Source organism: Felis catus, chromosome A2 (genome assembly GCF_018350175.1).
Source record: "Felis catus isolate Fca126 chromosome A2, F.catus_Fca126_mat1.0, whole genome shotgun sequence".
NCBI lineage: Eukaryota > Metazoa > Chordata > Mammalia > Carnivora > Felidae > Felis > Felis catus.
Window position 1 is genome coordinate 51,006,341 of NC_058369.1, and position 27,507 is coordinate 51,033,847.

At 43.5% G+C, this 27,507-nt stretch overlaps 1 protein-coding gene, 1 long non-coding RNA gene and 1 pseudogene across 4 annotated transcripts in view; all 3 read left to right on the forward strand.

Moving 5' to 3' along the window:
* The window catches only part of LOC109497267, a 40,093-nt gene extending 27,558 nt beyond the window's left edge, over nt 1-12,535 (forward strand). The window contains exons 2-3 of the long non-coding RNA XR_002153359.3: nt 9,369-9,534; nt 11,613-12,535. This is a non-coding gene — a long non-coding RNA (uncharacterized LOC109497267). The remainder of the gene's footprint in view (nt 1-9,368; nt 9,535-11,612) is intronic.
* Nucleotides 12,536-13,804: 1,269 nt separating this feature from the next.
* The window catches only part of MTMR14 (myotubularin related protein 14), a 45,171-nt gene continuing 31,468 nt past the window's right edge, over nt 13,805-27,507 (forward strand). For all 3 annotated transcript variants that reach the window (XM_003982451.5, XM_003982452.5, XM_003982453.5), the window contains exons 1-3: nt 13,805-14,097; nt 16,231-16,379; nt 21,391-21,499. In XM_003982451.5, coding sequence (XP_003982500.1) covers nt 13,942-14,097; nt 16,231-16,379; nt 21,391-21,499 — 414 coding nt within the window. In that variant the 5' untranslated portion in view covers nt 13,805-13,941. The remainder of the gene's footprint in view (nt 14,098-16,230; nt 16,380-21,390; nt 21,500-27,507) is intronic.
* Nucleotides 25,466-27,228, forward strand: LOC102901277 (annotated as a pseudogene).

Here is a 27,507-nt window from a genome sequence, read left to right on the forward strand (position 1 = left end):
TGACTCATGAAGAAATAGAAAATCTGAAGAGACCAATAATGAGTAAGGATGTTGAACCAGTAATTAAGAATGTCCCAATAAAGAAAAGTCCAGGACCAGATGGCTGCGTGGTTAAATTCTACCAAACATTTAAAGAAGAATTAGTGTCAATCCTTCTTAAATTCATCTAAGAAGCTGAAGAGTAGGGAACGCTACCAAACTTATTTTATGAGACCTGCATTACCCTGATATCAAAGCCAGCTAAGGATAATACTTGAAAAGTAAACCGTAGGTTAATATCCCTGGTGAATATAGATGCAAAAATCATCCACAAAATATCAGCAAACTGAATTCAACAACACAATTAAAAGGATCATGCACAATCATCACGTGGGGTTTATCCGTGGGATGAAAGGATAACTCTACATATGCAAATCAATAAATATGACACACCACATTAATAGAATGAAAGATAAAAATCATACAATCATCTCAATAGATGCAGAAAAAGCATTTGACAAATTCAACATCTGTTCATGATAAAACCTCTCAACAAATTGGGTATAGGAGGGACATATCTCAACATAATAAAGTCCATATATGACTAACCCACAGCTAACATTATACTCAGTGGTATAAAGGCTGAAAGCTTTTCCTATAAGATCAAGAACAAGACAGTTGTCCCCACTCTCAATACTCCTATTCACCATACTACCGGCAGTCCTAGTCAGAGCAATTAGGCAAGAAAAGTAAATAAAAGGCATCCAAATCAGGGGCGTCTGGGTGGCTCAGTCAGTTAAGCATCTGACTCCTGATCTCAGCTCAGGTCTTGATCTTGGGTCATGAATTCAAGTCTTGCATTGGGCTCCACACTAGGTGTGAAGCCTACTTTAACAACAACAACAACAACAAAAAGCAAAGGGCATCCAAATCAGAAAGAAAGTAGTAAAATTATCTGTTTGCTGATGTCATGATCTTCTATATATAAAAATCCTAAATAAATAAACTTAAAAAAATACCAAAGACTCCAAAAACTGAGGCACCTGTCTGGGTCAGTCTGCAGAGCATGCAACTCTTGATCTCAAGGCCATGAGTTCGAGACCCACACTCAGGACAGAGTTTACTAAAAACAAACAAACAAACAAAGAGCCTCTAAAATTGTTAGAGCTCATAAGCAAATTCAGTAAATTTTCAAGATACAAAATCAACATATGAAATTCAGTCGCATTTCTATACACTAACAATGAACTATCTGAAAAAGAAACATGCAATTCCATTTAACATTAAAAACAATAAAATACTGAAAACCAAATTTAACCAAGGAAGTGAAAGATATATACACCAGAACTACAAGACATTGATAAAAAAAAAAAAATAGAAGAAGACACAAATAAATGGAAAGCTATCTCGTGTTCACGGATTGGAATAGTTAATATTATTAAAATGTTCATGCTACCCAAAGCCATCTGTAGACCTGTTGGTCCAATGTAGATGTAGATGCATCCTTATCAAGTTTCTGGTGAAGATGTGGAAAAGTAGGAACTCTCATTCATTGCTGGTGGGAATGCAAATTGTACTGCCACTTTGGAAGACAGTTTGGCAGACTCACATAAATACTCTAGGGGTACCTGGGTGGCTCAGTCAGTTAAGCATCCGACTCTTGATTTCATCAGGCTCTGTGCTGTCAGCACAGAACCTGCTTTGGATTCTCTCCTCTCTCTGCCCCTCCCCACCCTGGCTCATGCTCTCTCTCAAAATAAATAAACACTTAAAAAAATAAATAATCCAGCAATCACACACTTTGGTATTTACCCAAAGGAGTTGAAAACATGTCCACACAAAAACCTGCACATCGATGTTTATAGCAGTTTTATTCATAATTTCCCAAACTTGGAAACAACCAAAAATGTCCTTCAGCAGAGAAATGTATATATAAATTGGTAAGTCCAGACAATGGAGTATTATTCAGTGCTACAAAAAGAAATGAGCTGCCAAGCCATGAAGAGACATGGAGGAACCCTAAATGGACAGTACTGGGAGTGAAAGAAGCCAATCTGAAAAGACTACATACAGTATGATTCCAACTATATGACATTTGGAAAAGGCAAACTATGGATTCAGGGATTACAGAAATGTTCTACAGAGATATGTTACACTTTGTCCTGCAGGGCCTGTGGGTATCATCAATCCTAGACCAATTTTTTAAATCATTTCTGGGGCGCCTGGGTGGCTCAATCAGTTAAGCATCCAACTTTGGCTCAGGTCATGATCTCAGGGCTTGTGAGTTTGAGCCCCGCATCGGGCTCTGTACTGACCGTTCAGAGCCTGGAGCCTCTTCAGATTCTGTGTCTTTCTTTCTCTCTCTCTGCCCCTCCCCTGCTCACACTCTGTCTCTCTCTGTCTCTCAAAAGTAAATAAACATTTAAAAAAATTAAATCAATCAATCGATCTATCAATCATTTCTTTGCTTGGGATGCTAATCCCAAGGAGGTGGAATGGAATTCTGACCCTCTTCTCATCTTTACATGTATATCAGAGATTAAGTATTCTTAGGTTAACTTTGTGACTCAACGATGACATCAAGGACCCCAAAATTTCCATCTTTCCACTCTGCTGTCCATCTATAATATTCTTTACCATGGTCGTAAGATGGCTGAAGCAGACATAGCGCTGCCTAGAGAAGAGGAAGGGGAGTTTCTTTCCATGCATCCCTTGCTATTAGGGAAGAGGACTTTTCTCAGAGTCCCTTTGCAGTCTTTCCCCCAGGTCCCATTGGCCAGGAATGGGTAACCTGCCTATATCCTATCCATGAGAGAGACAGGAAGAGTGAATCTGAGCATTTTCCAGTCTCTGTACTGGGAGGTGAGCTCAGTTGTGACAAAAGAACAAGTAAGAGGAGGAAATGGCTTTTTGGTAGGCCACACATCCAAACATTTCTGTGAGTGTGAACTTGGAGAAAAGATATTTTGTCACTAATTCAATTCACCATATTGGTTGAATTCAGTATTACTTTTTCTTTTTTTTAATATTTATTTTTGAGAGAGAGAGAGAGAGAGAGAGAGAGAGAGAGAGAACACAGGGGATGGGCAGAAAGAGAGGGGGACAGAGGACTGAAGAGGCTCCCTGCTGACAGCAGACAGCCCAGGGCTCAACCTCACAAACCATGGGATCATGACCTGAGCAGAAGTCAGCCATTTAACCAACTGAGCCACCCAGGCACCCCAAATTCAGTATTACTTTTATAAAGAGAATGAAATAGGGCTAATTAAAAAAAAAAATCTTTCCCAGGAATCCAAACCATTTTAACTAACCTCCTGGCAATAACCTCTAGCAAGAAACCAAATCTATTTAGAAAGCCCAACTTATTTGTGCAATAAGGAAAAAGCAAAATGTTGAGGCTTTTAAAACATTTTTACCTTTAATCCCTTCTATGACCCAATGAGATAAATGCCAGTACCCTCATTTTACAGATAAGGAAACTGAAGCCTAGAGAATGGAGTTGACTCACTCAAAGTCACACAGCCTGGAAACCCAGCCGAGCAGGTCTGCCTGGCTCTAAAGTCCATCCGTACACTCTTCTTTGGGCCATTCTTCCTCTTGCTTCCCCATCCCAGTTATTTGTTAAGGATCAGATCTGAAGATCAGGAAAGCAATTTCCTTGACTTCAACTGGGCCTAAGACATTCATCTTGAAGTCAGAAACAATCAGAGTCGGGCATGCTATTAAGTAATCCACCAGACAGGTCCTTGATTAGCAACAGAAGTGAAATTCTGCCAGACTATCTCTGGGGATACCACTTAGTAATACTAATTTGAGGGTAAAAATTAATCTGGCTGGAGAGTTAATTCCCTCCTTGACTCGAGCAGCTGTCCTAAGAGAGATGTCCACTGAGGTACTCAGCTTCCTGGTCCAGATTTTCTGCAGATGAGATTCCAGAAGAGCCAAACTTTCCCACAGCACCTAAACTGCTCTTCACTGGCACTCCAGTCACTGATGTACTGTTTACCCTCTGCCTTCCCTGCAAGGTTACAAACAGCAAAGCTCAAGGATCTCCCCCAACTTGCCCACCACTAACTTACTGGTACACAGTAGCACTCTGTACAAGCTTATGCAATTAGTTGATTAAAAAATCATGGAAACCACGAGCATTCAGTTATCTCCAAATTAAGTTGAACTGTTTGTACTCAGGGTTTGCAAAACTCCTAATGGTAAGGTTAGAGCCTTTGAGGGAACCTGCCTCTGTGGTACCTGCTAGTCTTTAAGGATTTTCTGGGAGCAGTCACTGTTGCTCCCTGTCTTTCCTATGCCCCAGATCTGAAGTTGTGGCCCAGGCACTGTTCCCTTGTCCTAGACTTCAGGCTTCCTTCCTCGTAGCCCTCTCCCGGGTGACCACAAAAGCCTCCTAGATAGCAGTATTTCCTTAAAACCAGGAAAGAGGGACCCTTGCTCTTGGTCCATGTTTTATGGATATGATATATGGAGCATATATATCACAAACATACATTAAACTTGGGTAAAGAACACACAGACCCTTCTGTTATTGACGAGCTGGTGCTTAGTCCTAGAACTGTTCAGCCTATAATCCTACACATCCACTCTCATGACTCAGGGCAAGTTCATCCATAACTCTAAAGAAAAAAAAAAAAAATACCACCTTCAGATGGTTTTCAGTAGCTTGTGCCACTGCTTACATTCAAGACAGACAGTTTCCAATCGTAGGGAGGATTTGAGTGGTGGAATCATTTGGATAAGAGAGAAGACAAATCAGTTAGTTTGTCAAATTCTTCCCCTTGTCTGAGCATGAATGTAATAGATTCTCGCATGGCAAAACACTGTACCGCACAGTCGACCATAACTTGCTGCTTTCTGTGTTCCTTTCTCTGGTTCCGAAAGTGCTCAGAAATTACTTCTATATTCACAAGAGTTGCACATGGTATCTGAGAAACATTTTGCAGTACTGACAATTTTATTACTCTTAATTTTACATGCATGTTTGTCTAGATGTAACGTGAATGACACGTGATACCGATTCTCCACACAGGCGATGAGACGGACCCTGGTATTGCAACCAGGGTCGCAAATTATGTTACTTTAACAAATTTTCAAACAGTAATTTCAGATTTCTTTAAATGACTTTGATTAAAGTTTTTTTTAATGCTTATTTATTTTGAGAGAGAGAGAGAGAGAGAGAGAGAGAGAGATAGCAGGGTGGGACAGAGAGAGAGGGAGACAGAGAATTCCAAGCAGGCTCCGCGCTGACAGCACAGAGCCCAAAGCGGGACTCGAACTCAAGAAAGCATGAGATCATGACATGATCGGAGCCGAAATCGAGACGTGGATGCTTAAACAACTGAACCACCCAGGTGCCCCTTGATTTTAAAATTTAGCTTTCACTTAGTATAATTATATTTTGCCTTATAACTTTAACAATTTTGCATATTTTAGGAGAAAAAGAACTTTTGAGAAAGCATACATGAACAATTAAAATTTTTAATTATAATATTTTACATTTGCCTAAATTATATTTTGGATGAAAATAACTCAAATTTCATGTATTTTGAATAAATCTTTAACCCTATAATTGGGCTCCTGTCAATAGGACACATTACATGAAAAACCTGACAGAATTATTAGTGATATTTCTGAATGGACAGAAAGAAAAAAAATTACTAGAATCGATACAAAATTATTTATCTTTTTTATTTAAAAAGTTTTTAAAGTTTATTTATTTTTGAGAGAGAGAAAGACAGACAGAGCACAAGCAGGGAAGGGGCAGAGAAAGAGGGAGACACAGAATCCAAAGCAGGCTCCAAGTTCTGAGCTGTCAGCACAGAGCACAACATGGGGCTTGAACTCATGAACTCTGAGCTCACAACCTGAGCCAAAGTCAGACGCTTAACCGACTGAGCCACCCAGGTGCCCCCCAGAATTATTTATAAATTATGTATCATTTTATTATTCTATGAACAAAACACTTATCCAATTCACAATAATTAAATCCAGCCATCTTCAATATTGTGCTGACTTTCAGTCATATAAATTGGCTTTATACACATTTTTCAATTTTGACATTACGAAGGTATAGTGTCAAGGTAGGAGGACAGAACATGTTTTATTAAACAGTTTCCCTACCTGATATAACTGTTAAGTATTTATACACAGTATTTATACACAGGGTCCTCCATTGATACTCTTGTCCCAGGTTCTGCACATGTTCTGGGTAAAGCTTCTAGCGGGTTTTTCTGCTTTCACCCTCACTCCAAATCCATTCTCCACATGGAAGCCAGACCATAATTGCTCCAAACAGGTAGAGTCCATGTCACCCCCCGAACCACCCCCCCCCTCCCCCCGCTGGAACCTCTCCAGCAGCTCCTCCTTGTCCTTTAAATAAATTCTGAATTACCAGCTTAAGCCTCCAAGCCCACCCTTTTATGAGCTGACCGTTCCCATCTCTCCTACCACTGATCAGCCCTTCTCACCCTCAGCCTTGCCTCTCCAGCTCCCAAAAGCATCCCTTCTCCTTCTCAAACACAGTAAGTTCACTCCTGCCTCAGGATCTTTTCTCTGGCTGTTTCTCCACCCAGAAGGATCTTCACAGATCTTCATGCAGCTCATTCTTTCTCATTATTTAGGTCTCAGTTCAAAAGTTGCCTCCCTCCTGGGGGGTCTGACTGGCTCAGTGGTACAGGGTGCAGACTCTTGATCTCAGAGTCCTCAGAGTTAAGCCCCATGTTGGGCGTGGAGCCTACAATAAACAAACAATAAAGTAAAATAAAGTAAAATAAAATAAAATAATAAAAAGTTGCCCCCTTAGAAAGGCTTTGATTTTTTTTCTTCCCACGTGTACTGAGCAATTACTGTGTGCCTGGCACTGTATCAGGTGCTCTATAGGTAAGCCATTCAAATCTTCCAACAACGTTATGAGGCAGGTGCTTTATTAGCTCAGAGAGATCAAGTGACTTGCTCAAGGTCACACAGCTGAGAATTGGTGGTGCTGGGATTTGAACCCAGGCTCCTGAGCCCCATTCTTTTTTTTTTTAATTTTTTAAAAACGTTTTATTTTATTTTTGAGAGAGACAGTGTGAGTCGGGGAGGGGCAGAGAGAGAGGGAGGCACAGAATCAGAAGCAGGCTCCAGACTCTGAGCTGTCAGCACAGAGCCCAATGCAGGGCTCGAACTCACAAACCGTGAGATCATGACCTGAACTGAAGTTGGTCGCTCAACCGACTGAGCCACCCAGGCGCCCCAAAATCTTTACTTATTTAAGTCATCTCTACAACCAATATAGGGCTCAAACTCACGATCTTGAGATCAAGAGTTGCACACTCCTCTGATTGAGCCCCCAGGTGCCCCTAAACAGATCATCTTTTACAAACCTCTCCCAAATAAAATTCTAAATGAAGTTGTTATAGTTGTTGTTGTTGTTGTTGTTTACCTTGAACTAACTTTGAGAATTTCAGAGGGTCTCTGGAACATCTCAAAAAATATCTGTTCTCCCTCCCTATAAAAAGGGAAATGTTAATAATGCTTATTTGGTTTATTAAATTTTGTTTATTAATAATGCTTATTTGGTTTATTAAATAACAAAGTAAGCATGCCAAATAGGAAGTGATGTTTAATCTTCTTAGTTTATATTTGCATGGGTAGGTTATTAACATAAGTGTTCCAGAACTTGTATAAAATTCCTAAAAATCTGATAGGCCCTGGTTTAATGTTACCAGTTATAATTTCAAGTTTCATCTTAAAATGTTTTGTGTCATAGAAACTGATGTGGTTTTGGAGTGCTGGTGGGGGTCTGGATCTGACGGCCAAAAAAGAATTTTTGAGATGTCTTTGGTGCAAAAAGGTGATTTTATTAAAGCAGGGGGACAGGACCCATGGACAGAAAGAACTGCACTGGGGTTGTGAGGAGTGACTGATTATATATTATGGATTTGGGGGAGGTCAAGGCAAAAGGGAAGTTTTTGAAAGGACTTCCATATGCAAGAGCTTTAGGAGCTAAAGAGGGCTCCTAAGATACTGGAGGCCTAGCTATTGTCAAGCTAAGGTTGTTTTTCCCACTAGCAAAGCATTAAGACAGTAGGGAGTTCCTGGAGAAGTGTTACACTCAGCCTGCCTCAAGTATTTTTCAATGGGCTGCAGGTTATAAAGAAATTTAATTTTATTTACATTTTCTTCTTGCCTTTGGTTCCTACATCACTATGGAGGGAAGGGTGATGTTAGGCTGATGTTAGGAGGCTGAGTCTATGGGTTTCTGGAGGTTAGGCTATTGATAAGATTGCCTTTGTCTCGTAATTTACTAAGACATATGTAAACTGATGGAGACTCAGGTCCTGCATGACTGATCTCTATGAGTTAAGTGTTTGTTTTTCCGTTTCCTTTGTTCTTGGGCAGACAGGAATGCCTGAGGATCATCACACATATCCCATAGCAGGGAACAGTTACTAGCTTGTGCTTTGCCCTCAGCTTGTCTTTGGCTCCCTCACCAGAAATAACCAAATTTCCTTGTTGATTCCATCATAATAAAGAATGATCAGGGGCGCCTGGGTGGCTCAGTTGGCTAAGCGTCTGACTTCAGCTCAGGTCATGATCTCACAGTTCATGAGTTTAAGCCCCATGTCAGGCTCTGTGCTGAAAGCTCAGAGCCTGGATCCTGCTTTGGATTCTGTGTCTCCCTTCTCTGCCCCTCCCCTGCTCACACTCTATCTGTCTCTCTCAAAAATGAATAAACTTAAAAAAAGAATCTTCAGATCTTTAAGCACGGATATTTTTAAGTCTTTTGTCATTTGGACTCTAATGCTTTTGCAGAAGTGAGATTCATGGAAAGGACCCCACTAAGTATTCTTGACCATTGACGCCACTGCCAAATTATTGTTAGAAATAAGCCCATCAACCCAATCAAAGGAGGGATGCAAAGACTCGGAGCACAGTGAAGTGAGGTTTTAATCAATGTTCTTGCAAGAGCGGTGTCTGGTGGATAGGCACACTCGGGGAAGTTACAGCAGACAATTTATTTCCTAGTATGCAAGTCCCTCCTCTGGTTCATTATTGGCTGATACTACAGAGGTTTACAGACTTACCCAGATGTCACGTATGCCCATGTAAGGCAAAAAGCTGTATGATTGGAATAAATGTATATTCCCTGAGGTGATGCAGAGACTCCTCCCTTTGTTCTTTCGCAGATGCCCATTGCAAAGCCAACAAAAATAAGCCCATGAAACAGAGAGGGGGAAAAGGACCAGGAGGTGAAGTGTCTAAGGGCTTGGGACTTCATTGTGGTGGGTGGGGTTTATACATATTTCCAATAGGTTGTAAACCTACTAGTAACTAGACAGCACAGTTTTTATTTGGTATTTCTGAAAGCTAATCATCTCTCTTACTTCTCACAGGTATTAAAAGTTGGGTGCATATTTCACAACTGAAGAAGGCCACATCTGACATTTGGCCCTGTGTGAATGCTAAAGACCTCAAAATCAAATTGACTAGGAGGAGAAGTAGCTGAAATCAAGGTAGACTGCTTTCTCCCAAGAAGTTAGATTGATGAGGGAGCATAAGGTAAGCTGACCTCCTTCCCCCACCCCAGGGGGGGATAGTGTGGCATTTCTCAGGCACTCCTGGCTGCCCTAAAGCTAAGAGAAGGAGAAGACACATGATTAACTGATAAGAGATCACAGTCAAACAGGACCTGACCTTCCATCAGTCTTAGTATATTATGAGAAAAAGGCAATCTTACCAATAGCCTGACCTCCAGAAACCCATAGACTCAGTTTCCTGGAGTCCCAACATTACCCTCCCCTTCACAGTGATGTGAGGAACAAAGGCAAGAAGGAAATGGTAGGTGAAATTAAATTACTTTATAACCTGTAGCCCATTGACAAGTACTTGAGACAGGCAGAGAATAACATTTTTCTAGGAACTCCAAGTCCATAGTATATATAATCAGTCACTCCTCACAACCCCAGTGCGGCTCTTTCTACCCATGGGTCCTGACCCCACGCTTTAATAATATCACCTTTTTGCACCAAAGACATCTCAAGAATTCTTTCTTGGCCGTCAGCTCTGGCCCCCTACCACTCCAAAACTGCATCAGGATCTAAGACATTTCTTTCCATTCCTCCTTCCCTTTCTGACCATTCTTTTCCTAATTCTTACAGTATAAAGGTATTTATTATGGTGTCTGTCTTGGATCAGATGGCTCCCCCAAATGTAGGGCAACAATCAGGTGGAAGTTGGTTGTACTGGTCATGAAAGGATTAACTCAAGGCAAAACAAAGGAGATAAAAGTTTATTGAATACACCACAAGGAAGCATCAGGTAGGACAGCAGAGGAGAGACTGTCTACAATGAGACAGTGGGTGGGGATTGTTTTTAAAGGAGGAAGGTGAGGAGGTCTGGTGATCTATGGAATTTTCCCATTTTTGTTTAACTGTGTCTGGTAGTAAGTAGCCCATTGCATAGTTAGGATCTATGGATCTTTTGAAGTGGGTCCTCTGATGGGCCAGTCTGTGCTCAGCCAGGGGGTCACCGTGGGCCATTTCTACATTCCATTTTTCAAGTCTGTTTGCCTAAAAGCAGCCTCTACATTTTGTTTCTTTTCTTCACCTTTTACCTTCTCCTGGCCTGTAAAGACAATGCCACTGTGCACATATCTCAGGCCATTATAAAGGAAGGTAAATCAATTGTTGGATTTGCTATGCTGCTGGTAATCCTATATAGTTCTTTCTGCTTGTGACAAACTTCTTCCTGATTTCCAACGCCTCAGTTTCTCCAGAACAATGTTGCTAGATAAACACCTCTGGGGAAGTGGAGACATGTGAAATACACAAAATATGTAAACAAGTCAACTGGCTTAAAGAAGTATCTTCAGGGGTGCCTGGGTGGCTCAGTCAGTTAAGTGTCCGACTCTTCATCTTGGCTCAGGTCATGATCTTGCAGTTCGTGGGTTCGGGCCCTGCATTGGGTCTCACATTGGGTTCTGTGCTGATGGTGTGGAGCCTGCTTGGGATTCTCTCTCTCCCTCTTCTCTGCCCCTACCTTTGTCTCTCTCAAAATAAATAAATAAATTTAAAAATTAAAAAAAAGAAGAAGAAGAAGTATCCTCAATATTCTAGCTGCTTTGGATCATGAATATTGTTTGGCTGGTAATAATTACTATTGTCTCCCTACACGCTACATTCTCTCAAAGTTTTAAATGCATGTGTGCAGCCATTGGTCATCCACCAAATGATCTCTCTCCAAGTGGAATGACAACAGAGAACAGAAGGATGAAACCAGTTCCAAGAATACAATCCTGACATCATCTCTTGTGTATATTATACTGAGACCTGTAGAGACAATGGTAACTAAGAGTCACACTAATACTGATTTTTTTTTTTTTTTAATCAAACCATTCAAGGGAATGATCAAAAAAGGGGAAGGGGGAATCAATTTTTAGGCCCAAGGTACAGTCATTCCTGCCTGGGGTACCAGGTTAACAAACTGAAACTCAGATAACTTTCATGTCCCTGTAAATACTCTGCTTGACCAGAAACACATTAGATTTAGTCAATCCCCAAATGCCAAGCCTGAAAGAGGACTTCAACTCTCTCCATTTTGACTTCAAACTTTCTAATTGATTAAATTCTTCTTTCCAGCTTATTACACAACTCAAGCAAAAGACCCTGCAGACAAAGTATCCACTTATGGGAACCAAAACTACCTCCTGAAGCAATAAGGCGTGCCCTGAGCCAGCCAGATCCCACTCATGACAATGCTCGACCACACCTTTACTGCCTTAGGTACCCACCGAACTTTGTCCCACATTTTCCTTATATAAACCTGGAAATACTTTCAGCACTTCGAGAGTCTTTGAGATCTTTGAGATGCTAGTCCGCTGTCTTCCCCTCAATGAAATAAATTCCTCTCTTGTTTCACTACTACTCATTGCTCTGCCTTTAGATTTTGTCAGCAGTGAGTGGATAAACCTGGTCTGTTTAGGATCCCCAGAGACAGGTGCCCTTGCATCCCTGTGCCCCGGCTACCAGCCAACTCTGGGCTCTATACTTCCTTCCTTCTTTCTTATTTATTTTCTATTTTTTCTCTTCCTTGTTTCTTTATCCTATAAAGTCTTCCTGCCTCCTGCCCCATTTTGCAGTTCTCTGGACCTTGGGAACAGAGACTACAGCTTCATGAGGTACTAAATACAGTTTGTATTACCGGTTAAAAAGAAACAATAAGCCCCCAAATGGAGTCAGTTTTGCTTAGCATCATCAAGACTTAAAGCCTAACCTAGTTGGAGTTTCAGCTTCTCCCAGGGGTGGAATTTTGAACCAATTATTCGGCAATTTCCTAGTCAGCACTAGTGAGGTAATCTGCACGATAAGACCCTTTGTCTTCCCCTAAGGAAAGGTAAACTTGGCTGAAATGTTCCACTCTTTTAACTTCCTTGCCCCATCTTCCTTCTGACTATAAAATCCTTCCATTTTGTACAGTTCCCCTGAGCGCCTTTCTACTTGCTACCTGGTATGCTGCCAGGTTCATGAATGGTTGAATAACGCCAAATTTACTTCGTTGAATTTTGTTTTTTTAACACACCTAAGTTGTCTTTTTTAAAAAATCATTTTTGGGGGGCGCCTGGGTGACTGGGTCGGTTGGGCTTCCGACTTCGGCTGGGGTCATGATTTCACAGTTCGTGGGATTGGTCCCCACGTCCGGCTCTGTGCTGACAGCTCAGAGCCTGGAGCCTGCTTGGGATTCTGTGCCTCCCTCTCTCTATGCAGCTCCCCCATTCACATTCTGTCTGTGTCTCTCAAAAATGAATAAACGTTAAAAATTTTTTTAAAAATTAAAAAATCAAAAATCAATTTAAAAAATTTTTTAAATGTTTATTTTTGAGAGAGAGACAAAGTGTGAGCAGGAGAGGGGCAGAGAGAGAGAGGGGGGCACAGAATCTGAAGAAGGCTCCAGGCTCTGAGGTGTCAGCAGCCCAATGATGCAGGGCTTGAACCTGCGAACCACGAAATCATGACCTGAGCTGAAGTCAGACACTTAACCCACTGAGCCACCCAGATGCCCCCTTAAAAAAATCATTTTGTAACAGTGATAATCTGTTACAGATGAATACTATGTATAGTATAGTATAATCTCTGTATAGAGATGAACTATTCACCCATGAAGTAATGAGATTTGCTACAAAAATTATTCTACTGAATGAGGAAAGATTGATTAAGCAATCGTTTGGTTTACGTTGATTATTGCTGAAACTGACGAATGAATACATGAGGGGGTCATTATACTATTCTCGCCACTTCTTTGAATGTTTCAAATATTCCATTAACAAAAAAAGAAAAAAGAATATGGTGCTTTTCAATTATAGAATTTTAACACAGTTATGACTCCCGCTTCCTTTGATAAAATGGGTTGACTATAGGAGCACTACAGTCACAGGGACGTTTTGAGGAGCAGTGCAAAAAGAAGTGCCTTATGAAATGCTGTTTTATTATTACTTACTATTATTACTATGATTGCCAACACTAACTAGTTGCCTTCAAGCGTTCCCTCTTCCTCTTCCTGCAATGGTTTATTCCAGTCTTCCTCTTCTTTCCCATAGTTCCTTCCTCCTCGTTCCCGTACTAACACCCCTCCCGCAGCCTCAGTGGTTTAGCCCGGCTTCCCCAGGGGAAACCCCGAGGGGCGGAGCAAGAGGGATCTACAAGTTGCCCCGGCTACCTCTCCCTAGACCACTTGGATCGTTCCGCATTTGGAGGTGGGCCGGTAATCACGGGGCAGGGCGCGAGTCCCGGGCTCGGATTGGCCAGGGCCGAAGTAAACATCCGGCAGGGTGGGGCGGGGCCGGAAGTGGAAAGGGAAGGCGGCGGCTGAGGCTGTTCGGGAGGTTTCGGAGTTGGTGCCTCCAGGTGCCATGGGCAGGGCTAAGGCGCGCTGAGGGGTCGTGGGGTGCTGAAGGGGAAGCAGGGCTGGGCCATGGCCGGCGCTAGGGCAGCCGCTGCCGCCTCAGCGGGGCCCTCGGCTTCTTCGGGCAACCCGCCGCCTCAGGAGCCAGGGCTCGGGGAGCTGCTGGAGGAATTCTCCCGGACTCAGTACCGGGCCAAGGACTGTAGCGGGACGGGCGGCTCAAAGGTGAGTTCCAAGGTGTGATAAGCACAAAGAGAAGTTCCTAGGTTTGAGAAGTTACAGACGGAAAGGCTGAGGTCAGCGATCAGAGGAAGGAGAGCGGGAAGTTCCCGGGGTCTGGACCTGTAGAGTAAGGGTCGGGTTTAAAAACCGGAAAAGAAGGAACTGGTCACACAATGAGCCAAGAAAGGACGTCCTTTGGTTTGAAACAAGGGGTTTGGAGGTCAGAGCCGAGGGATCATGTTCAGAGATTAGAGAGGGGAAGGTGAGGAGGGTTGTTCCCGTGTATCAGATGTGGGTACAAAAGCCCCCAGGTTTAAATGGTCTAGAGGATTTCTCCTGGTCAGAGGTCAGAGTGGAACCGAGACAAGAACCGGGTGTGTTGCTTCCTTATACGGGCTTAGCGTGACTTTAGACTTAAGCTCATCCCTTTCCTTCCCCTAGCAGGAAAACAGCCCACACTGTCTCTATTCCTTTATCAGAAGCCAGTCTCAGTTCCTCTTTTTTCTCCCCTTGGGATTCCCTTTAGTCTCCTTATTGCCAGATCTGGAAGGCATCCAGTCTAGTAAGGCCATTCCCATCCTAGGTACTGTTTGACAGTCAAACAGGAATCTTGGGAATCCTCCTCTTATTCCCCACGTGCTGTTGGTAAGTTTAATATCAGGCTTTCTAGTGGGTTCTGTTCCATTCTGAGCCATGGAACTTAGGGAACCGCTGGAGCATACTGCACTTGGCATCATTCTATTCTCTGGAGTAACCTAGGGGAGACTTCAGTAATGATGGGACTTCCCCACTCTCCAAACAACAAAGTGTTTTTCAGAGCTTAGCCTGAGGACCACCTGTTTCAGCATTCTTTGTTTGTTTTTAACTTTATTTATTTTGAGAAAGAGCATGCAAATGAGGGTAGGGGCAGAGAGAGAGAGAATCCCAAGCAGGCTGTACACTGTCAGCACAGAGCTGCATGTGGGGCTCAAACCTACGAACCATGAGATCATGACCTGAACTGAAGTCGGACATTTAACTGACAACCGCCCAGGTGTCCCTGTTTGTTTTTTTTAATTGTTTTCATTTGGATAAATAAACTTTGGTCTGTGAGTTATTTTTTACTTTATTTTCTTAAAGTTTATTTATTTTTGAGAGAGAAAGTTGAGTGCGAGCACGAGTGGGAGAGGAGCACAGAAGGAGGGAGAGAGAATCCCAAGTAGGCTCCATGCTGTCAGCACAGAGCTGGATGTGGGACTTTATCCACGACCCTGGGATCATTACCTGAGCCAAAATCAAGAGTCGGACACTTAACTGAGCCACCCAGGTGCCCGTTTCAGCATTGTTAAAAATAAAGGTTCCTTGCTCCCATCTATTTCTACTGAGTCAGAATTTCTGAGGGGGGGCAACTTGGATTTTACATTTTTAAATAGGTTTCATCATGATCCTCATGTATCTTAAAATTTGAGAATTCCTCATCTAAGCCACTGTGAGTTTTTTCCTCTTCCATCTTATACCCCTGAAGATTAGAGTGGTTATGAATTAGACCTGACTTTCACAACATCTGGCCTTAAAGCCTCTCCAAGATTCCTGATCTCTTGTTGACTTCTCAAGATATTACATGTCTTATGCCTTTTTTCTAGTGGACCTTTCCCCGAACTAAACAAGAACAGTTTTAAGAGAAGCTCTTCCTTCTATTTGACAAATAAAATAGAGTGTAGCCTTGTGTGTAGCTTTTACTCATTACAACAACTAGAATGTCTAGGTACTTGTCTGTGGCTGTAGAATGGGGAATAATCTGGAGCCAAGGGAAGAAAATGGATTAGTGCTAAAGTAACCTAGAGCAAGAGTTCTTTATATTTTATGGATTGTGGACCCCCTTGAAAATCTCATGAAAACTGTAATCCTTTCCTTGGAATGCTTAACAGTTTCACTGCAACACTGAGGGGCTTAGAGACCCTCCCAAAGCATACTGCATATAGATTAATGAAATACACATCAGGGCCTGTGTCCCAGCAAAGTGTCTCTTCCAGGTATTGAATACTAATCACTGAGGCACATGTCATTCCCAGTGACCTGTCCAGGTCACGAACTGTCTAATTCTCATACTCAGAATCCCAGAATATTCTTTATGCTCAGGTGTCCTCCTCTGTGCAGGTTGAGCGCATTGAGAAGAGATGTCTGGAGCTGTTTGGCCGAGACTACTGTTACAGTGTGATCCAAAATGTGAATGGGGATATCTGTGGCCACTACCCCCAGCACATCGTGTTCCTGGAGTATGAAAGTTCTGAGAAGGAGAAAGACACGTGAGCATCATGTAACTAGAGTGTGCCTGTCTGGGGAGGCTCTGACAGCTCATCCACTGAGTCAGGAAGTTTGCGACTGGGTGGGGAGCTGGGCGGGGTAGACTCACTTTCCTCAGGTTTGAAGCCTTCTTGGTGTCTTTGGTTCATTCAGGGTTTGATAAGTTAGACTGACAAAGTAGTATGGCATAGAGTGAGTGGTTGGAAGTCACAGTAGTGGACTATTTCTCCCCTACCTAGCGCTCACTGACTTAAGACAGCTTATTTCACACCTCACCTTTCTGAACCCTAGTATCCTTTTTTTAAGAGAGTATGGGTGGGAGGTATGCTGTGTCAAAGTTCTTAAGAGCACTTAACCATATGTAGAGCTTAAGAGCCTGAAGTCTGTGGTCAGACTGCTTGAGTTACACACTGGCTGTATAACTATCTTGAGCAAATTATTTAATCTTTTTGTCTCTTCGTTTTCTCATCGGCAAGTCTCTGCCTCTGTTTAGAAAGTGGCTAGTGCAATCCCTGATGATAAGTGGGGCTATTACAAGCCTGACGTATTTATTGTAAGAATCAGAAATAAGAGCTACTGTTTACTGAGGGCCTACCAAGGCCTGAGTGCTTTCTGTGGGGTAACAACAGGTGAAACAAAAACAGAGGCACCTGCCACAGGATACAACCTGTAGGCCGTTTGACACTAATAAATAATCACAGCCTGGAGGCTCCAGGAAATGCTTTATGTTGATCTCTAAGTTTGTTCCCCTAGTTTCCGTGCTTGCTGCTGATTTTAAGAGAATCCAGGAACTATTGTTCACAGGATCTGTGAAAGCACGGCCCTGTAGGTGCAATATTATGATGAGTGCTATAGTAGAGTCATGCTGTGCAGCGTGGCAGGCCCTCGCTATTCAAAGTGTCCCTTCAGTGCACCCAGGAACTGGCTGGAGACTCTGAATCTTTGGCCCCAGAGCCACTGAATCAAAATCACAGCCTAACGAGATGCCCTAGTGATTTGGATGCACGTTAAAGTTTGAGAAGTGCTTCTGCAGACAAACCAGGGAGAATGGTTAATTCTGCCTGGAATGTGTGTGTTTGGGAAGACCCCATGGTAGAGAGCCTCTTCAGCTGGAATTAGAAGGATGAGTCGCAGTCCTGACAAGTCCTAAAGGACCAATTTGTATATGGTCTTGATCCTCAGGCCAAGGAGTGTGGACTTGTGGGTGTTAGTGGTTTTTATTATGTTAGTATCCCCTAAAATCATAGATTTTGGGGCCCCTGAATCAGGATTTCCAGAATCTACATTCTTAGCTCCCTGGATGAATCTTACATATGCTGTAGCCTGAGAGCCACTGCTGTATGCCACAGGGAGTCAGAGAAGGCTTTCAAGCAGAATAACCAGGTCAGAGGAGTTTAAAGACTAAACCTTAGTTTCCTTATCTGTAAAACGTAATGTCTGCTAAGTGTGCCGTCTCACGACGTTGTGGTGGGGTTCACTAAGAAAAATGAATGTGTTAGAAAAACAGATTGTATATAGATGATAGAAACTGTATCATATCCCCAGTTGTGTAGCTTAAGAACCCCAGGGATCTCTGAGCCTAAAGATTTGGGCTTTGTGATGGCTCCGTTATACATGGTTTCTGTCTCTTCATAACTTCTTTCTAAACCCTTACGCTAAAGTTTCTGAACAAGATCTCTTTTTCCTTGCCCTCGCCCTCCTCTCCACCCCCTTCACTTTTGGCTGGTGGTTTTACCTTGGTGCCCTGATGGCATTCTGATATTAAGCTCAGTTGTAGTCAGGATGGTGCTTCTCCAAGCAGACTCTGAGTGAATCACCTGTGGCTTTAGTTATAATGCAAAATCTGATTCAGTAGGTCTGACTGGGGCCTGAGCTCCTGCATTTTCTCACCAGCTGCCAGGTGATACCAGACCACCCTGTAGTAGCAGTGCATTAAGGAACTCAGTCTTGGTGACCTCACAGAAGCTTTTCCTGGAAGGAAACCAATTCAGTGCTGACTCAGTCTAGCCCTTAAAGAAGAGGAAACTAATAATGTGTGTTGAGTGCCTACTGTTTGGCAGGTGTTAGGGTTCCACACAGTAGCTCACTCAAGTCCTGCACCTACTCAGTGAAGTAGGTAGTATCACTTCCCATTCATTGTACGGAAGAGAAAGTTAAAACCCAGAGAAGTAACTTGCCTTTCCCTGAGATCACAGAAGTGGTAAGCAGGATGGGTTTAAAATCCGTGTCTTCCTCACTCTGCTGTGTCCATCTGTCTGCCTTTTCTTTCTGTCACCACCACACTTCTTCCACCAGCAGGGTCGCCCCTTCTAGGCCAGGGCCGTGGTGGTATATTCATAACCCTCAAGGAGTTACTGGAGTTTGTTTTACTTTTTACTCCTTCTAAGGCCTTGAAGTAATTCTGAGTGGGCAGTGCTGTTGAAGAGAAGGCAGTACATGCACATTCAGATGAGAGGAAGCAGAATTTTTTGTTTTTTTAGATACCTGGCTTTGGTGTTAATATGACACTAATTAGACCCCATTACACAGGATAGAACTGGATTCAGGAAGCGGGTTAGTTCTGTTAATCCCCCTCCCCGGTTTAGCCCATCATCTGGGAATAGAAGCCTGGACAGGGATCTCTGAACAGCCAAGACATGTGTTTGTCAACAAGAACTCCTTGAGCTGCTGCCATGTGGCAGTCCCCAGGGATGCAGTGGAAGCCCTGCCAGATAGATGAAGTCCCTCCTCTTAGGTCTTGTGGGTAACAAAGACCAATAAATAAGCAATGACAGTGTAACAAGAGACGGAATTAGGGGATGTACAGATGAGGCCTTGGGGGGTGGTGGTTAAGTTCTGTGCCTAATTCCCATGTGGGTGGGGCTGGAGGCTCCCCCACACCACCAATTCTTGGACACCAGTTGGGTGTCCTATAATTGAGCTCAATTCTGCCACTGTCTACCCAGAGATAGCATCAGATTGCACAGGTTGATAGCTCAGTCCCACAAGACCAACATAAATATACAAGCCAACATTTATTCACTCAGTTCTGAGTATCATGTGCCAGACACAGCTCACTGCTTAGCACTGTAAGAAAAAGATCCTAAGGCCAAGAGATAATAAAAATAAAAACAGGAACCACTGAGAACAGAAACTGAATCAGTTCTTTGAGTAGGAGAACCAGCAAAATAAACCACCTAGCCTAACCAGAAAAAAAGTATGCCTGCTTCTACATTAAACGACTGCCCAGAGCCCCTACGAGGGAAATACTGGCATGTTCTCCATCTTGGTTTTGTGGAGTTTGTGGAACGGATGGTCTCAACCTGGGAGAATCCAATGCAGTTTCAAGGCATTTAGAACTCAGAGGGAGCTGCTGTTGTGACTAAGTGAGAATCTGTTGCAATAGATGGTGCTGACCAGATCTGTGAAAATGGCCTGAGGCCACCAGAACGTGAGAGGAAGACTGTTGTGGACAGTATCATATGTGCTCTCTGTTTCGTATTTTCCTGGCACCTAAGTTCAATTAGATTATTTTGTACTGAGGTGCCTTTTTATTTCATAGAGAAACTGAGTGAGGGGAAGTGGCAGAACTTGGTTTTCAGTGAGCCATGAATTTTCTGGGGCCTGGTGGGGGGCCAGTGCCACCCTACACACAGCTTGAAGAACACGCCAGCCTCTTCAAGTTTCCTTTCTTCCTTTCTTCAAAAAGGGGGAAAAAAATTACAAAAGTAACATCTTAAATCAGACCTTACAGAAGAATACGCCATGGGAAGTGTAAATTCTGTTCCTTTACCCCCTTGTTGTCTTCCAAGATCATCAAACTGTTGGTCCAGGTTTTTATCTGAAAACCCCTTTTTAACTTCAATTTCAGACCCCCACTTGATAGTAGTTATTTTTTTAGTAACTATGTCTTGTGAATAGATCTATGAAGACTACTAAAAAATCAGCAGTATTTCTAAAAGACTTTATTAATCTCTACAACATCCATATAGGCCTAAAAAGATACCACAGATGTGTAGGAGGCATTGAACTTACGCATTCGGAAACGGTTATTTGTATGTGTGTGCCATGTGCAGTAACATGGGTGCCTAGAAGGATTAGGACATAGAAGGAATTAAATGCCCTCTAGGACTTGACCTGGAAGTGCAGCCCTTGTAAGGAGGGAACAGGAGTGTCTTCTCTCCCTTCTGCTCACTTAATCTACTTAGCTTCCCACTCTTTAACTTTCCTGCCTCTCATTTCTTGTGCAACCAGAAGCTCTGACTGGCTGATGTGGAGTGTTTTGCTCAAGATGGGTAGGTGAGTCTTTAAGAGGAGACCCTTTTTTTTTTTTTTTTACGGGTCTACTGATTTGACATGGGTGTGCCTTGCCAGAGCTTATCTCTCAACCTGACTCCTGTTTTGGAAGTTCCCTTACCACACCCACTGGATTAACTACTTTATTTCTCCATGCCACACATAGCTTCTGTTTACTTCCATTGCTCCAACATTACCTGCCCTGTTTGCTGTTTGGACTGTTAGAGACAATTGGGATGTTGAGGAAGTTTCAGAAGCTTATCACCATGTGAGATGTGAGCCTTCAGCTTACCCTGCCCCCTGAAAGTTCACAAAAATGGCGCTATGATTTCCATACACTCCCCAGGGCACCTATTGTCCTATAATGGGAGGAAAAACTTGTACTTTAGACATGGTCAACACCCAGTTTGCTGTGTGTGTTTCTGTTTTGTATCCCATGTCTTCAAAGTAGCTCACTGTTTTTTTCATCTTAAAGCTTCTAAAATCAGGATGACTTAAATTTTAATACCTATAATACAGCATTTTTTTCCTTTTCCTGAAAAAAATTTATCTGTGATCTAGAATTTAGGGATTAAAGCATTTACTAAATTCCAAATGAGTATTGATACACACATATGCAGACCTCTCATGGGGTCTTTGTGAAAACACACACACACACACACACACACACACACACACACACACACACAAAATGCCCACTTAGAAACCAGCCTGACCTGTCTCTTGCCTGTGCATTAGGTTTCAGAGCACCGTGCAAGTGAGCAAGTTGCAAGACCTCGTCAACCGTAGCAAGACAGCCAGGTGCAGAGGACGGTTTGTGTGCCCGGTGATCCTGTTCAAGGGCAAGGTAAGAACGTACCATAGCCTCACACTCTCTGAGACCTTCTTCAGGGTAACTGGCTTAATGCAAAGTGTAGGGTTGTCTTGTTCTTGGCATTTGCCAGCCCAGTGTTAGGTAATTACTGGGTGCCTGGTGCTGTGCAAAGCAGCCCAGAGAAAACAGACCAATTCTTACACCACCTTTCACGGTAGTCTATGTAGGGAAGGGATAGTCACACCAGAGTACCCCACCCTGTGTTTTGGAGACTGCCTAGGTTCAGATCCTGGCTCTCTTCCTTCTATGCAAGGCCTCAGTTTCCTCGTCTGTAGAAGTAGGAATGACAATCATACCTATATCAAAGGTTTATGGGGTAGATTAGATCAAGTAAGTTAATACATTGTTATGTGTTCGTTCTTTCAATCATATAATTTACTAAGTGTTTATTGAATGTGTATTATGTTTCAAGCCATAAGATACATCAGTGTGTAGACAGTCTTTACCCTTATGGAGCTTATACTCTAGTGATGGTTGTTAATTTGGGTCCCCAGTGTGGTCTCATTTTACCTGTCTTTTCATAATCCTTTAATGTAATGGATGGTCTCATTTTGCAGATGAAACAAAGGGATTAAGTAACTTCGCCAAGTTTACCAAGAGAGCTGGGGGGTTGAACTTACCTGGAGTTCCCTCAGGCTTCCACACTGAAATTTAGGGCCCTGTGGTGTGGCGTAAGAGAAACACAGGGCTAGCAGTGTGGATTGAGCCACTGATAGCCTCATTTAGAGAGCAGGACATAACTTGAGAGCACCGGAGGAAAAACAATGCTAGCCAGCAGACGGGTGGGAGGGTTTTCTGAGCAAGTGATGCAACATGGGAAAAGGCATGGAGACAGGAACTAGAGGGGCCAGGATGCCTCCCTCACTGAAGTGGAAGGTTCATGCCAGGCCAGAGCATGGAAGGGACTGATTGCAGGAGGCCAAATGCTGACCATGGTTCTTGCATTTGCCAGGAGAGCAGTGTGATTTTTGAACAGGGAAATACAGGATGAAAGTACCTTTTTCAGGAGGATTAGTCTAGGAGGAGCGGACTGAAGTAGGGAGAGCCTGGAGGAGGGGAGGGGAGCAAACGCAGTCTCTTTATTCAGTGGGCAGATACTTGAGGGCACATGTTGCAGTCCCAGTGTCTTGCAGAGTCCAGCTGTGGTTATCCAGTGGGTGGTTGAGTGCCAGGGCAGCGAGGAGGAGAGATGTGAGCCTTGTTTGGACCCCTTTGTGCCTTTCTTTTGTAAAATGGGAGAAGGGCAAATGTGAAAGGGGGTTAGGAAAGGGGACTTGAATGAAGGCTTCCTTGGGAAGGTATATTTTAGGGAAAGCTTGTTTGGAAGCTCCTGAAGTTGATCACCTTACAGCTTTTTGTGCCCCTTCCCCCTTTGGGAAGTTGGCATCTTCCTGCAAGTTACTGAACTCCAGTTTAAAGACCACTGCTCTGTGGAGCATAGTGCTTGTCACTAGAAATTATATAGGTAATACTCAAACCAGTGTTTCCCAAAGTGTATTCCAGAGAACAGTAATTTATTTATTTATTTATTAAAAAAAATTTTTTTTAACGTTTATTCATTTTTGAGAGAGAGAGACAGAGCATGAGTGGGGGAAGGGGCAGAGAGGGAGAAACAGAATCCGAAGCAGGCTCCAGTCTCCGAGCTGTCTGCACAGAGCCCGATGCGGGGCTCGAACTCACAAACTGCGAGATCATGACCTGAGCCGAAGTCGGACACTCAACCAACTGAGCCACCCAGGTGCCCCCCAGAGAACGGTATTTTAAGGATATGCTTGTGAAAAGCATTCTCTGTCACACAGTGATAGTAGATTTGGCCTAGCCTCCAGGCTCCAAATTCAGAAAGTATGTTGGTACATGTACATTAATATAACAAAGGCTCTCAGACATCTTGTAGCTGAGAGACCTGTGTAGCTTTGTCAAGTCTGGTGTTTCTCATCTGTCTGCAGACCATGAGTAAGGAACTTTTCTGAATGTGTTTTGGAAATGCCACGCTGAACAGCTGAACAAGTGGGGTTGCTGAATGGCAGATTGTTTGCACTTACAGACTAGACAAGTCTATGAGAAAAGAGCCCTAAACCACCTGATTTCAGAGGAAGGGCAGTGAGTAGAAGGATTATTCCAAGGAGTCCTTGGCATTCATAAATGTTTATGAGGGCTTTGCCATTAATCCCGGTTTCTTCTCCTATTACACCTTCTTGTCCAGGCGGCATGATACCGTTTCATACCCTTTGGCTTCCCCTGACACAATCGGTGTTCACTCACTTTATGCCTCCCTACAGTGTGCTTCGTTCTGCTTGTGTGTTTGAATGTCTGTAATTTCCTTTCTGCCTTAATCCCTTTGAGGACAGGGGCTGTGTCTGACTCTTGTCCTTCCAGCACCTAGCAAAGTACCAACTTGGCTTGTAAGTGCAAGCTTAGCTACTACTCTTGGATAAAGCTAGAGTGGGCCCTGTGCTAGTGTCTAGGGTGACAGAGATGAATAAGGCGGTCCTTGTCCTTGTGGAGCTCAGTGAGTGGCAGGCAAGTGGACAGGCAGTTGAGAGCAAGGTTAGGAAAGGTAGGAGAATGGGATCTCATCCTCGGATTTGTGGCACACAGCAGGCTTTTGGTAACTAGTGCAGTGATGGCAGTGTTTGTTACCAGAACTTCTCTGCTGGGTTCAGGAAGGCAGGTATATTAAGAAGTGCTTGCTTCTTCAAAACTCAGTTCAGTGTGGCTAGTGCCACTAAAGAGCTAAACATTTGATTTTATTTCAGTCAATTTGTAGCTGAAACAATAATAAATTTTTTTGGTTAAACAACACTATTTGGGGGCAGGACTGCTTTTCTCTTTAAATGCTAAAAGTAAAGGGGCATCTGACTAGCTCAGTCTGTAGACCATGTAACTCTTGTCTCAGGGTCATGAGCATAGAGATTACTTAAAAAATTTCTTTTAATTAGTGAAAAAATTGCTAAAAGTAAAGCATTCTAGTTTAGATGTGCTGAAAGTGTAAACTACAGATCAGGTTTTCAAGATTTAGTACAAAAAAAGTAAAATATTAATGGTTTTTAAAGTGATTATATGTTGTTGTAATATTTGAATACAAATGGGTTAAATAAGATTCATTATCAAAATTTTTTAAAGACAGTTCAAGCATTTAAGGGTAAGATGTTCTCCCATGCCATTTTTTCCCCCAGCACTTGTATCTGACTTTTAGACAGTGAAAATTAGGACACGTCATCTTTCTCTTTGTTTCCTCCCGTAAGAGATGGGGAACAAAGGTCTGCCACTTTTGTCCCTGTGCCAGAGTTGGTTACGAGATGAACAAATCCTACAGAGCGATGTCCCTTGTGCAGAATTAGAGGCCATTCATAATTAGACCAATGGAGGGCATTCACAGTGCATCCTGATTTCTCAGTCAAGCTTAAAGTGCAGAAATGGTGGGGTCATGGATTGGAGCCATGAGGCTGAGCAGCAGGAGTCAGGGGTTAGAATCTGCAATGCAGTACAGCTTCTGCCAGGTTCCACCTCAGGACCTTTCTTCAGAGGGGGTTGGTGCCTCACTTGGGGAGTTAGCCAGCTCACCCTCTCTCTTCAATCTGATGAGTCCTCTGGGCCCAGATCTGACTGCCTGACTTACCGAAAAGGCAAGGACAGATCTTAAGAGTATGGGAGAACTGGGACAGAAAGAGGTATCTGAACCTTGAAAAGAGTTCAAGAAACAGTCTCAAAACTCCGGAGCCAAAGACAGTGTGTGCGTGCTCTGAAAAGATTTAACAGAAAATATGCAAAGAGTGAGATTTGGTGCAAGCAACTTAGGTGATGGGGGGAGGGCAGGCATGAAAACACATGCTGTTCAAATGCCAACAAGCTTTCCCAAGTGGCTGCTGAAGGCAGGTCCTGGTGCTCAGTGGCCGACACTGTCTCCTGGGCCGGCTGGTGGCCATCGTGGCCAGGCAGATGCTGTTGGGGTTGAAGGTCATTGTTGTGCCCTGTGAAGACATCAGCATTTCTGGCAATTTCTACAGAAACAAGTTGAAGTACCTGGCCTTTCTCCACAAGCCACGGAACACCAACCCACCCTGTGGCCCCTACCACTTCAGAGCACCAAAATGGATCTTTGGGTGGACAGCGTGAGGCATGCTGCTCCACAAGACCAGCCAAGGCCAGGCCGCCCTGGACTGCCTCAAGGTGTTGGATGGGATCCCGCCACCCTATGACAAGAAAAAGCAGGTGGTGGTTCTTGCTGCCCTCAAGGTTGTGTGTCTGAAGCCTACATGAAAGTTTGCTTACCTGGGGCTTCTGGCTCACAAGGTTGGCTGGAAGTACTGGGCAGTAACTACCACCCCGGAAGAGAAGAGGAAGGAGAAGGCCAACATCCATTGCTGGATGAAAAAGCAGCTCCTGAAGCTACAGAAACAGGCTGGAAAGAACCTGGAGAAGAAAATCGACTGATCTACAGAGGTCCTCAAGACCCACAGACTTCTGATCTGAGCGTAATAAAAATGACTGTTGATGCCTCAAAAAACAAAAACAACTGTCAAGTTGAATGTGCCCTCCCTACTTACCGTGAGAGTTTTGTGGGTTCTAAAGCTGGGGATTGGCTCTTCCCTGCTCCAGTTCTCCACTTCCCTGCTTCTGCTTACTGGAATGGTCCCTGCAGAGCAGGGACTCTTAGTAGGATCTAGAGATGGGTCCGTGGACAGACTTGGGAGAGTCTAGGAACCTCTAAAATGTGAACTGTGGTATGTACATTTTTTTCTGGAGACAGTTGCTCATTTTCATCAGATTTTCAAAATGCTTGTGGACCCAGAAAGAATGAAGTAGCCCCCATGGGAGTGCATCCTTCTCAGGCCCAGGTCCTTAGTTGCAGGCTTCCAGGACAGCCTTCCCGCAAATCTCTTGTCCCCAGCCCTAAAAAAACCACCCCACCTTCCTCAGGTGGCATCCAGGTTGCTTTTCTGTTACCTGCCCTCTCTCTCAGCCTGCCACTACCTCTAGAGAGCCAGAAGGTGACCTGGTCGCTCCCACCCACAGCCCTTTCCTTATAGCTACATAACTGTTTCTTTCCCATTATCTAACAGAGCAGAAGCCTTCAGGCAGTATTTTCACAGTCTTCCAAGGACGCGCTTTACATTGCCAGTCTGTGTAACCCATTCAGGAATGAACCTCACCCCTCTGTCAAATAGCCTCCCCTCTCTCTGGTGTAATCTCCTATCCCCTCACTGCCACTCCCAGCCTTTAGTGAAACTTGGGGGTGCTTGCATATGCAGTTACAGCTACTACATTTCCTTGATAAGGAGGAAAGAGATGTAATTTCTTAAAAAAAAAAATACCCCCCCCCCCCCCACATTTCTCTCTTAATTGACCCACCTGCTTCAAAGGTTGCTCACCCCTGCACTGAACAGTTCCATATGCTGCTCAGCATGCAGGGTTTGGAGGTAGGTGGGTCTAGATGAAATCCCAGCTTGCCCCTCATGGTATGACCTTACACATCACTTCACCTCTCTGTGCCTTTCTTCTGTGAAGCAGCAACAGTGCATGCCACCTGCCACATCTACCTCATGGGCTCATTGTGAAAATTTAGTGAGATGATAGTGTAGGGCGCCTGGGTGGCTCGGTTACGCGTCCAACTTCGGCTCAGGTCATGATCTCACAGTTCGTGAGTTCGAGCCCTGCCTCGGGCTCTGTGCTGACAGCTCAGAGCCTGGAGCCTGCTTCAGATTCTGTCTCCCTGTCTGTCTCTCTGCCCCTCCCTCACTCATGCTCTGTCTCTTTCTGTCTCAAAAATAAACATTTTTAAAAAATTAAAAAAAAAAAAAAAAGATAGTGTAAACGTTTCATTGCCAAGCCCAGCACACATCCAAATGCAGCAACATCAAAACTTACACATGTGACTGCCACTAAATCTAGCCATTTACCCTTAGTTATGCTTTGGTGCCACCTGTTTGGAAGAGATACCCCTCTTGACAGAGGATGTAGATTAAAAATTCCAGGCATAC